Source organism: Manduca sexta, chromosome 7 (assembly GCF_014839805.1).
Source record: "Manduca sexta isolate Smith_Timp_Sample1 chromosome 7, JHU_Msex_v1.0, whole genome shotgun sequence".
Classification (NCBI taxonomy): domain Eukaryota; kingdom Metazoa; phylum Arthropoda; class Insecta; order Lepidoptera; family Sphingidae; genus Manduca; species Manduca sexta.
Genome location: NC_051121.1, coordinates 12373114 through 12384492, shown reverse-complemented (window position 1 = coordinate 12384492; position 11379 = coordinate 12373114). Strand labels below are relative to the sequence as shown.

The 11379-nt window shown below is 39.4% G+C and overlaps 1 protein-coding gene across 1 annotated transcript in view; it reads left to right on the top strand.

Moving 5' to 3' along the window:
• Window positions 1–1952: 1952 nt before the first annotated feature.
• Window positions 1953–11379, top strand: part of LOC115449043 (dynein heavy chain 1, axonemal) — a 48124-nt gene continuing 38697 nt past the window's right edge. The window contains exons 1-15 of the mRNA XM_037447732.1: window positions 1953–2572; window positions 3295–3405; window positions 3745–3867; window positions 4147–4292; window positions 4628–4772; window positions 5244–5329; window positions 6260–6364; window positions 7137–7278; window positions 7366–7492; window positions 7815–7936; window positions 8443–8532; window positions 9094–9173; window positions 10252–10339; window positions 10725–10943; window positions 11246–11363. Of these exons, the coding sequence (XP_037303629.1) occupies window positions 2405–2572; window positions 3295–3405; window positions 3745–3867; window positions 4147–4292; window positions 4628–4772; window positions 5244–5329; window positions 6260–6364; window positions 7137–7278; window positions 7366–7492; window positions 7815–7936; window positions 8443–8532; window positions 9094–9173; window positions 10252–10339; window positions 10725–10943; window positions 11246–11363 (1870 nt within the window). The 5' untranslated portion in view covers window positions 1953–2404. The remainder of the gene's footprint in view (window positions 2573–3294; window positions 3406–3744; window positions 3868–4146; window positions 4293–4627; window positions 4773–5243; window positions 5330–6259; window positions 6365–7136; window positions 7279–7365; window positions 7493–7814; window positions 7937–8442; window positions 8533–9093; window positions 9174–10251; window positions 10340–10724; window positions 10944–11245; window positions 11364–11379) is intronic.

Below are 11379 nucleotides of genomic sequence, written 5' to 3'. Positions count from 1 at the left end.
CATTAACAATCCCAAACTAGATAATAACTAAAATCACAAATACGATGCGATAAGGCTCCCGTTACTAACAAAATTTTACTGAAAACTTTGTTAGCACGTTGTTAAACATTGAAATAACGACTCAAAACTAAAGAACTATACAGTAATAAACATCAGATGACCACGATTTTATGAGACGCTTTCCTGAATCGTGATATTATAACTCAAGATTAAATCCACGGAGATTGGAGTTCACTTTTTAGTATTATTATAAATGTCAAAGGGAATTATATATAAATACTATGAGCTCACTTAAGTTCACTGATAATTATCGCAGAAAATTACAATAATATATATGGAACTGAACAGTTTCTACCAAAGAGAATTATAATATATATGGAAAGTTTCTACTTTCTACAGCTCGTGCAAGCTAGTCGTGGTTATATTCTCTTTGGTTATAATTATCAGTGTTGCCAGGGTCCTTGAGTCGTAAGTTACGTTTCGTTCCTGAAATGTTACACTTTTGCTGCAAAAGTTACATTATTGTAGGAAATGTGCGCGCGTACACTCAAGCAAAATCAAGTTTTAATATATAGGAGATACATTTCATTTTGTCTTGGCGAGCCATCTCTAAGTGTGATATGGAGTGAAATACTTTTTAGACCGGCCAGTTTTAGGTGCGTTCAATTTAGATGCGTTGAATAGAAATGCGTTCGTAAACTATTTACAATAAAAATTTTCTATTACAAATATCGTTGTTCTCAAAAGTTACGAAAATTGCCTTAAGGCGATACCTCAAGGTCCATTTTCATACATTTTGTTTCACCTTTAATCTGGGTAACTAAACAAGTATTGGCAAGTAAAGAATTTAAATTCACGTCTAGTTAGTGATTAGTTCTCGCAGTTGAAGAAAAACGTAAAAATAATTAATAATCATGGATATTTCTGCCTTTAAAATTTCGTCATATTAAATTTTAAAGGCCGAAATATCCATGATTATTAATTATTTTTACGTTTTTCTTCAACTGCGAGAACTAATCACTAACTAGACGTGAATTTAAATTCTTTACTTGCCAATACTTGTTTAGTTACCCAGATTAAAGGTGAAACAAAATGTATGAAAATGGACCTTGAGGTATCGCCTTAAATATAAAAATTACTTACGTTACGCGAGGGGGTCAAAAGTAACGAAAAATGTAAGAAATGTAACCTTCTGGCAACACTGATAATTATATTGATTCTCTTTGGTGAACAGTCTACATCCCTGTTGCGCGGGTTACCAACACACAAAAATATTTACCTCTAACGCAAAGTCAAAGAATCCCTAAAATCGACTACTTGATTTATTAGTTATAATGTCTTTTGTGTGATATTTATAATATTTAATTATATGGAGATGGACTAGACTAAATATAGTAGATTCTTATAGCGCCTATATTATTTTTCAAATGTACCGATAATATATTTGATTATTGATATCGATATCTACTAAAAGTTCGACTCTATGTATATCGATACTTTAGGTATTTCCGACTTTCCTAGTTATTTCCTATAGCGGCATCAAGCGGCATGGCGCGGTATCAACTGTGTGAACTGCTCAGAATAAGAACAAGCACAGGTGAACTGTGAGCAGTGTTGCAAAAGTGCGATTATAAAAATTATAGAACAAACAAATATCAGAATCACGTAATTTTTATTCGGTAAAAAATAGTTTTTGCAGAATTTTAATATTCATTGAAATAATCCCTGATGTCAACACCCTTTCTGTTGTTTTATTGTGTATTCGTCTATAATAGTATTGTAGCTCCTAATCGAATAAAATAAATTGATATGATTCTGTTTTTGTTTCCATATAAATAATTTAATACATTATTTCCGTTGGATATATTTGAATTTGAAAGTAACGCTGGAGTCGTACAGAGGGCGAGAGACGAATCTAAAATGGCGGCGCTTATCATGTTTTCTCGCTTGCACACTAGTGCCGTCCAGTCTCACTCACGCGCGTACCGTTGTCAAAAAAATAATTAGTCTTGGTTTGCTACCACGCTGTCTTGACGCATTCAGTGATTTTTGTTACGAATTCGTTGTTATAATTTTCTGTTACTTTTCATTGTTACTTGGTTGTTATTGTTGTGGAGTTTTGATTAGAAAATGAAGAAATGTTAGGAGAGAACCCAACCATTTGATAACCTTGGTGAAGAACCGTCAAGGAAAGTACAAGAGGCCATTTTAAATTCGTTTCTTAAAACAGCCACAAACATCCGCGATTAAAAATCTATAACACCTACATAATAAACACCTACATATTAAAACTGTCAGGCACAAAAACGTTATTTTTTTGTTTTTGATTTTTTTGTCAATCATGTCAAAGTGAGTCGATGTCAATTTCAGTTGATTCATAACTAAAATATTGAAATTGGAAAATATGTATAGTAAAAAGAAAAAAATTAGAAAGCACGATGTGGTGTACGATAATATTAGCAGAGACGCTATTCCCAAAAGAGGGTATTATTCTGAACTGGTATCAGATATGCAAAAAGATGATCCCACAAAAGATGTTTGCGCTAAGAAACGAATGAAGTTAATTTTACAGGTAAAATCTTTTAATTATTAACTATATTTGCTCACGACTTTGTCTGCGTAAAATACCATTCCTACTACAGAAGTCGTTCAATTACTGTAGATGTCCATAGCGCTATCTGAACAATGTTAGCGCCATCTATCGAGTCGCCATCTAACAAGTCAGATTAAAGAATTTTTTTTTTGCTCCGACGACAAATAACCGATATTATTAGTAACTTATATGCTAATCCAGGTCATGTTCTATCCTTGTGCCAATTATTAACCATCTGGTTAGCAGTTTTTGCGTTTAATTCTTACAAACAACCACAAGTTTTAATATTTTTGAAATAAAGGAATACAATTATAATATTGCTTTTCTAAGTTTGAACTATATTTCGATACTAATGATTCATAGTGTTCCAGATTTAAATGTATTTTTGCTGGTGGTGGGATACTTAATGTATCCACCAGGATACCGAACATCGTATACAAGTTATAAAACCTGCCATACTGACCCAAGTGGGTGTGTCGTCTTCCGGTATCAGCCAGCATATAACCGGTTTCAAATAAGTCGACATACCTTATTGGCGTAGGATATAAGACGTAATATGTCATCTGGTCAGTTGTCACTATCTGGAGCCCAATCCGCTTACCATCAGGTCCAGCGGGGTCACTTTGCTCGTCTATATAAAAAACAATGTAATCACGGATTAATAGGAAGTTTCTATATTTAATTCACTCAATAATCCGCAGGCTAAGACGGACAGGTTGGCGCCGACGCTGCTCTCGCTGCCTCGGCCGCAGAAGCCGCGGCTGCTGCTGCCGCCCGGTCGCTGGACCACGTACCGGGAGGACGACAGCATTGTAATCACTGCATAAGCTTTTTAGTTTACACTTTGCAGTTGCTAAGGATTTTTTTGACAATCATAACGTTTCGAAGCGTAGTTTTATGGGATTAAAATAAAATAAAAGCTATTTTGATTTCAAATAAAATGTCTTTTGGAAATTCTGATGTAGTAAAGGATACAACTGTATATTGACCCTTATGTATATTGTTAGATAACACTATAGGGACAATCAAGTCGCGTTCCCGTGATGGTACGCGCAACGGCTGGTTATAAACAGCAGCCAACCAACTTGAACTATGTTACAAAACTTTACACGGCGCCACTGAGGTTATTTGTGGCAATATTTATGTTTTAGCAATTCCCATTCGAGACGTTTGTGCCCAAACTCCAATTCCTGAGCGTGGTGCTGCCCAAGGAGCTGCCGCGCCTCGTGAAGATCGAGAGACTGCGGAGGAAGTTCCTGGCTGCTAACATAAAGGTTCACATATGTGTTTTTATATTGAGGAAAATAAAACATATTTAATTAACGAACAAAGATATCAAACGCTTGGGAATATGGGGAATAGTTTTCCCTACACGTAATATTGCTTTAATAAGTTAACCGTTCTCTATGTGGTAAATAATCGTAGTTCTTGGTTGGTTCGGTAAGTCAGAAACTTTAATTTTCATGGTCTATCCTTGAAGTTCGCAATGTAGAAACATAAGGATGGCTGAGCCTAAACCGTGTATTCCAATAATTTGGTTGGTGTTGAGACAGAAGATGCTGCGCGGTTTGGGCATCCAGCCGTTCTGGTTGTTGCCGCCGCACGAGTACCGCTTCACGGAGCAGGAGTACTACGGCCTCTACAGCCCCTTCCCCAAGCTCGATCTCGAGATATTCGACAACACAGATTTTGACTGCCGGTCAGTTAAAATTACCTCGTATGTTTCTCGCTTGTATTTAATGAAAACGCTCCTACTAAAGCCTGATATAAAAATGCAAATGTTCTGGAAATTTTTTGTTGGTAGATATCGATGTACAGGTATAAAGAACATTTCTAAATCCTTATTCCTAGAAAGTTAAATTTGTATACCTGCATGGTATAAGGAAGGATATTTCAAAATTAAACTGTAAAAAGGTTACTGCATTCAATATTGGATTTTCACTGTTTATAAGTGTAAATATATGACGGGACGAAGCAATGTGAATTGAACCTTAGCATTCCAATTACAATGGCCATTGGGTTGGTTGACATCAGCATCCCGGAGGAGTGGTTGTCGCTGGGCGTGATCGAGGGCGAGCAGTACCCGTGCCCGGGGCTGGCGTTCATCCCGCGCGACGACTCCAAGGGGCGCGCGCCCGCCGGCGGTGACGTCATGCAGGCGCTCAACAATCTCTACGAGGTGCGGATTCGGCTAACTTATCAACAACATATTTGCTATATTCCGTACATATGGTAGTTAACCGGACTGCCTCAGTAGCGTGGTTGTATTGCAGTACGACTCCCAAGGTCTCAGGTTACATCGTCATCTATGACGTGTGGGGAACCGTGATAGTGATAGTGGTAGGTACTATGATGGTTCAAGCTGCTAGTACCTCATCTGTGCTGCCGGCCGGGCGGCGGTAGTGTGCAAACGTTGCCCTCCGATAAGGACGTTATGGTTGCAGATTTAGAATAGGCGTGATCTATTTATAATTTATCACCTGCCAGGATAAAATATTAATTATGGCCGCTGGGAAATATTATTAGTTTTTTGGCAGGCTTAGCTTTTATTTTTAATTTCTAATTTCTTAACGAATGAAGTTTACATATTTTTTTTTAATTTTAAGCGATATTTCAAATACTATAGATTCGAAACATGTATTTGTTTCAGTGGACGAACGTGGCGGCGTTCGGGTTCGACAAGGAGACGCAGAAGTGGGACGTGATGGCGCTCGACGGCACCAAGCGACGGTTCCAGTAAGTCTAGTAACGCGGTTATTTTTAATTATAATGCTTGTTTTCAATTGATTTATTGTATTTATATTTTCGTTACATTAAAAATCACACACCAGAGACCGAGAGATGCAGAAGAGCTCCTTTTTATAAACGTCAATATCACACTGGACAGCTGACACACTTCAAACTGACATTTGCTGCAAATGTCTGTGGTATAATTTCATATGCTAGAGCTATATTGCAGACGTGTCTACAGAATAAACAGGCCGCTTGACCTAGTAGGCATCAATGTGTCATGGAAATAAAGAAGTGGCTAGTGATGAGGCTTCAAAAGGTCTATTATCTCCAACCTTTTCATTAACCCTACAGCTGCTTCATTTCTTTAATGGCAAGGCATTCTCTGTGTTTGTGTGCGCTTGAGATCGCTAGGTATCAGGTGGTCTATCGTACTACATTATTTTGTCTGTTTGTAACAAAAACGTCACGCATCTTATCACGTTTACCTACTCTTACCATTGCATGCCAATTTCACCAAGTTTGCGTAATACAGCCGTGTTACGAGTTTACACTGTCATAGAGTATAATGCCCTCAGGTTCGTTGACCGGCCTTTGTTATGAGAATATATCAAACCATACCAACGTGCATTATAGTGGCGCACGTAATTGAGAAAGCTTATTGTATAGTGAGCCACAAAAATAGCTAAACAAATTCAAAATTTCAATTTGTTTTAAAACTTTTGAGTTTTTTCATTACTACAATTAATATTTTCATTTATTGTCAATGTATAAAAGCACTTTGAAGTTTTGAATTGGTTCAGCTCCTTCTGTGAATGATTGTCCCAAAGCATCCACGATACTAACTTATCTGACTAATAGGTGATTAAACAATAGTGTGTAGTGGAGCGATAACGTGCCTTATGGTGTGGTACACAAGGTGTATGTGTACGGCAGGGTGCCGCGCGTGCGCGTGATGTTCAAGGCGGACGACCCCGACACGTTCGCGCGGCGCGTGCACTTCGCCGTGTCGCTGCGCGCGCAGGTCGAGAACGATCTCAGGTGGCCAAAGCTAGACGTATTCACCCTCATTAATAGTATGACGATTGATTTTTTTATCGTTCAGATAATTTCTATCCAACAAATAATTTTTAACCTGACTATATAAAAGTGGGACAATTGAACAACTATATTCATACAACTATCCTTTTTCATTTGATCGTGTTATAATTTATCCTATGAATAATTTTTACTTTATGATTAAAAAATCAGCCGTAAGACGTTTAGTTTTATAGGTATAACATAATGAAAAGGTGAGTAACTCTCTCGCCTGATAGTAAGCTCAACGCCTACTCATAATCAATAGCAATATTACTGCCTGCAGAGGATGCTCATCGTGAGATATCAACGATATTGTGAAGTGTAAATCATAATTTCCAGCACTTAATTGGCTGACTGATGATAATATCCTCAGAACTGGAACACAAAGTACATGATACAAATCGATGCAACATCGTAAATTTATTTTACTGTTTGTTCAGGAAAGCCTTGTAAATATAAAATAGCAATGTGCATTGGTGTTGAATAGATATGTATAATTAATAAGTTATACGAGTAAATAAAATATTATGTACCTACTTAATATTTTATGTACCTACATTAGTACTAGGAGTGTGGGGTACGAGATAACTCTTGTTTTAGGAGCACCCGTGACAATTATATGTATACCTTTAATATGTGATTTTTACAATTCAGAAATTTTATGTTAATAGACTTGTCCCCTATACCAATACGTGTACTTTAGAAGCTTCCTAGTGTTGTGGTGCGTGCGTAGGTTCTACCTGTACCTGGACTGCCTGGTGCTGGACGGGTTGCCGCGCGTGCCGCTGGCCGTGATGCCGCGCGTGCTGCGGCTCGTGCGCGTGCACCGCCGGGCGCGCGCGCGCGAGGAGCTCCTCGCCGCGCTCAGGGCGGAGGTGATGTCGCTGCTACCCACGTCTTGCGCCCCGGGAAACATTGCGTCTCAATACATATCAATAGACCACTTTATATATAAATTGTAGGTGGAACTGCTGTACCGTAAAATGGAGGGCAAGATGAAGGTGCTGCACACGATGCGCCGCTACCCGCACATGTACAGCTTCGTGCGTCCGCCCGCGCCCGACTACCAGCCGCCCGTGCCCGACTACGGTCAGACGCACGCACACATAAAGCAAGCATACACATGCACATGCACTCACACACATACACACAGAGAGAATGTGAGAAAGACTCATGCACACGAACAAAAACATAGACACAAACACTAAAGCTCGATTTTAAACTCATGCGCGTACGTACACACAATACCCGCATTATACAGCAAAATATAAATAAAATATATTTTTGCTATTTCACGCCCGCCATAACACCATGTTACATATATGTAGACTCTATTGATAAGTAGTTATACTGGATATTTCTGTAATGAGCTTGCGAGTATAATCTCGAGGAGGACGAGTGTTACTTGCAGGTAACTACCCGTGCCTGATGGTGGACTTCTCCGCTCGCGTGCAGTACAACCAGTGGCACTCGCTGTACGTGCTGTCCGAGTCCGTCTCCTGCATACATCTCGTCATCGACGAGTGCCTAAAGGTGACCGCGACAATGTCTATGTGACTCATGTAATGTGTGATGCTTTCTTTATGCTCAGTGGCGGATTTGCTCTAAGGACAGTAGGCCCGGGCTTAGGGCGGCAAATCGGGCCAAAAAAACACTGATGATTACAAGAAATAACTCAAATGCAATGTATCTTAATGTATTAAAGGCTCGCGTACCTTATGATTATAATCTTCCTAAATCACTATTTTGGGTGCAGAGAATGCGGCGGCACATGGCCTCAGGTTTGCAGCGGTTAGGACTGCAAATCCGCCACTGTTTATGCATCATTTTCTCTGTTTATTAAATTTTTCTGTTCAATTAATTTCTTTCATACAATTTTGCCAAAGAATTAAGTTCCCTGCCAGATGACTAATTCTCGTGGAGTCCCGTGTTCATTTATAGCATAATTTACACAGAACGGATATTAAGTAGGTATTTCTGTTCGGTAGCCTGTGTGTTGGTATGGGTTGTGTGGTGGTGTGACGGGTGTCGTGGTGTAGGTGGAGTCGATGCTGTTCTTCACGAACAACTACGGACGGAACGCGAGCCTCGCCGAGTTCGACGCCGCGCAACAACACTGCACGTCCATGGTCTCTTTACATTTATATTCCATAGTTTTCACACACTTGCCACAAGTATTGTCAGTTATGTTATGGTAATGCAGAAATACATGATGATAGGTAATGACTATTTCTCAAAATAAATGTAGGTATGTAACAAAATAGTTATTAAGTTTTTTTTTATTGTTTGTCTCAGTACATAGCGTCTATTTTTTTTTATAGTTGGAATATATATGGAGTCTAATAACAAAAAGGCAGAAAATTTCGTAACAATAATTTATAAAAAAAAAATCGTCAAGTACATTTATTTTGAGAAATACTCTAATAATAAAATTAAAATAAAAGTATACATACTTACTATGCCATTCTTAAGTAAATACTTGAGTAGTATTAAAACTGCTTACTGTACGAACTTCCTTATGAACCAGACGTAATATGATTATAACTATCGACGTTGAGCACGTTTCAAAAGCGTTCAAATAAAATGGAGACGATAGACTTAACTATTTAGCGTTGTATTAAGATTATAACTTTAGCGTTCATGCCTCTAGCTGTTTGATATACATGACTAGTGGTGAGTGTTGTGTGCAGATGCTGAAGTACCTGAACATCACGTGGCTCAACAACACCGCGCACGCCATCCGCATGTCCTTCAGGGACGTCGGCAAGGGGTACGCGATACACTTTGAGCATTCGTGTTATACAATGCGAGTATATAGTGTAATATGTTACTAAGGGCGTCGCCAAGGGGAGGCAGGAGGGGCAGCTGCACCCCCCCATCTTCTACAGATTCTAAAAAAGTAGTCAAATGTAAAGCAACCAAAGTCTTAGGTCTGAATTTAGTTGCTTGATCGATCATTCCTGTACGTCGAACCTCGAATGAATTCACGAATTTCATTCCTAATATTCCGTACGCTTAATTACGCTCTGCTTTGTCATTTTTAAATCGGAGGGTGGAGGAGCATGTGCTGTCGATTTAACTAAATTCCACACTGTTCTCATTATCAATATCATCTTGCCCCTCCCTAGGCCATCGCCTGACGAAGCTCTTTTATCTATAATTAATTCTATTTCAGGTGACCTTTACTTGTTATAGCGCTCGTATAAAAGTCAGTCCGACTTAGAAACCCCACCGATTACTTCAACATGTCCACTACTTAAATACATTATTATTGGACTAATAACATTTGTATAATGTAATGGTGACTTTAGGCATAGCATAATTAAATATTGTGACATTAAGTAGAACGCCTGCAGGAAACTTATTAGCAATGAATGTCCCATGCTAATTGCTATAACAGCTACTCGTTCTTGGATATATTGTTATAATTTGGCTCTTACCTTCAGTTCCGTAACTATTACTATTAGAGAAAATACAATAATTTGTTTTTATAAAGACTTTTTAAATAGTGGCTTGATGATTTCTCTTCTATAAAGATTCCGTAAAAGTTTTAAGAATAACTTGGAATGTAGTGCGCCTACAGACGTGAATGGTTGTTTACGGGCAGGCGCAGCGTTTACCATCAGGCAAGTCACTGACCTTTTTTTAAACGGGCACGGCAAAGTTACCCCATTACAACTGAAGCGGAGTGGGTTCTAATAGAATGTCGACCGATGAGAGATGATTACCTCTCGACGGCCCACACGATTATGCCGGCCTGTTGGACCCAGATATAGGTACACAGGCTGATCTCGGAACGCGACACACTTACGTGTAGTGTATATGTACGATATCTCTTTACGTGTCAGGTGGTTCAACATCTACGAGAAGAAGTGGGAGTTCTACGGCGTGAGCAAGCTGTGCCGGTTCATGCAGCTCGTCAGGTTCCGCATGCAGGTGGGTGACGTTTTATGGACTTTAAACCTCTGTATAAACTCCTTTAACTTCGCACGAGTAGATGATGAGAAGATTTAAATTTACCATATGAAGGCATGGTAATAATATATCTAAGGAATATTAAAAGGCCGGTAATCAAGTCATTGTCCCTTGATTATTTCTGTATCTTCTGAATTTTAATTTTCATAATGCTAGGGGAATTGTAAAAAACATGGATTAGGAAATTCATAATGAGACAGCTCATTCAAAATCCTTTAAATTTTAAAGCTATGTTATACTAGATTTGTGTTTTATTTTAATAGCACCCGGGCGAGACACATGTATCAATTATAATCCCAGGCTGTCGCTGCACTAGAGCGACCTGTCCGTTGCTGGTGTGTTTCAGTACGCGCTGCGGTTCTGCATCGAGCAGTCGATGGCGATGTTCGTGTCGCTGTGCGAGTCGCCGTGCCTGTGCACGTACTCGTGCGGCGAGGAGTTCCAGTGGGACGCGGAGGACCTCATCAACTCGCCCTTCCGCACCGCCGCGCCCACGCTCTTCTACTTCCACCTGATGATGGGCGACGGCGGGCCCTACTACACCACCAGCCCCGAACAGTTCGAGGTATCGCGCTACATTACACGCATTTGAAAGTTCTTGCGCAATACGAACAACAGTGTTGTGTTGTGGTTTGCACCGCGTCACAACATTATGCTGAGTGGTCAGTTACCGGTCACAGACGCGACCAGCCATTTTTAACTATTTTTTTTTTTATTATTTGTAATTAAGGTACATTGTGTTTGTTTATGTTGCGTCTGTGACTAATAAATCGCTATTCTTTCTTTTTTTTCTTTCTTTCAATATATTGCTGCGAAAACTTGCTGGTTTAATGTTAGTTTTATGCCGAGTTGTACTGGTGTGTGCAGGTGGTGATCCAGCGGCTGTTCCGCGAGATGCTGTACCGCTGCCACTTCATCCCGCAGGTGCACCCGCGGATCATGCGCGGCCTCGTCTTCGACAAGGAGTTGTTCCTCACCTCCATTGGTATCATCAAACTATT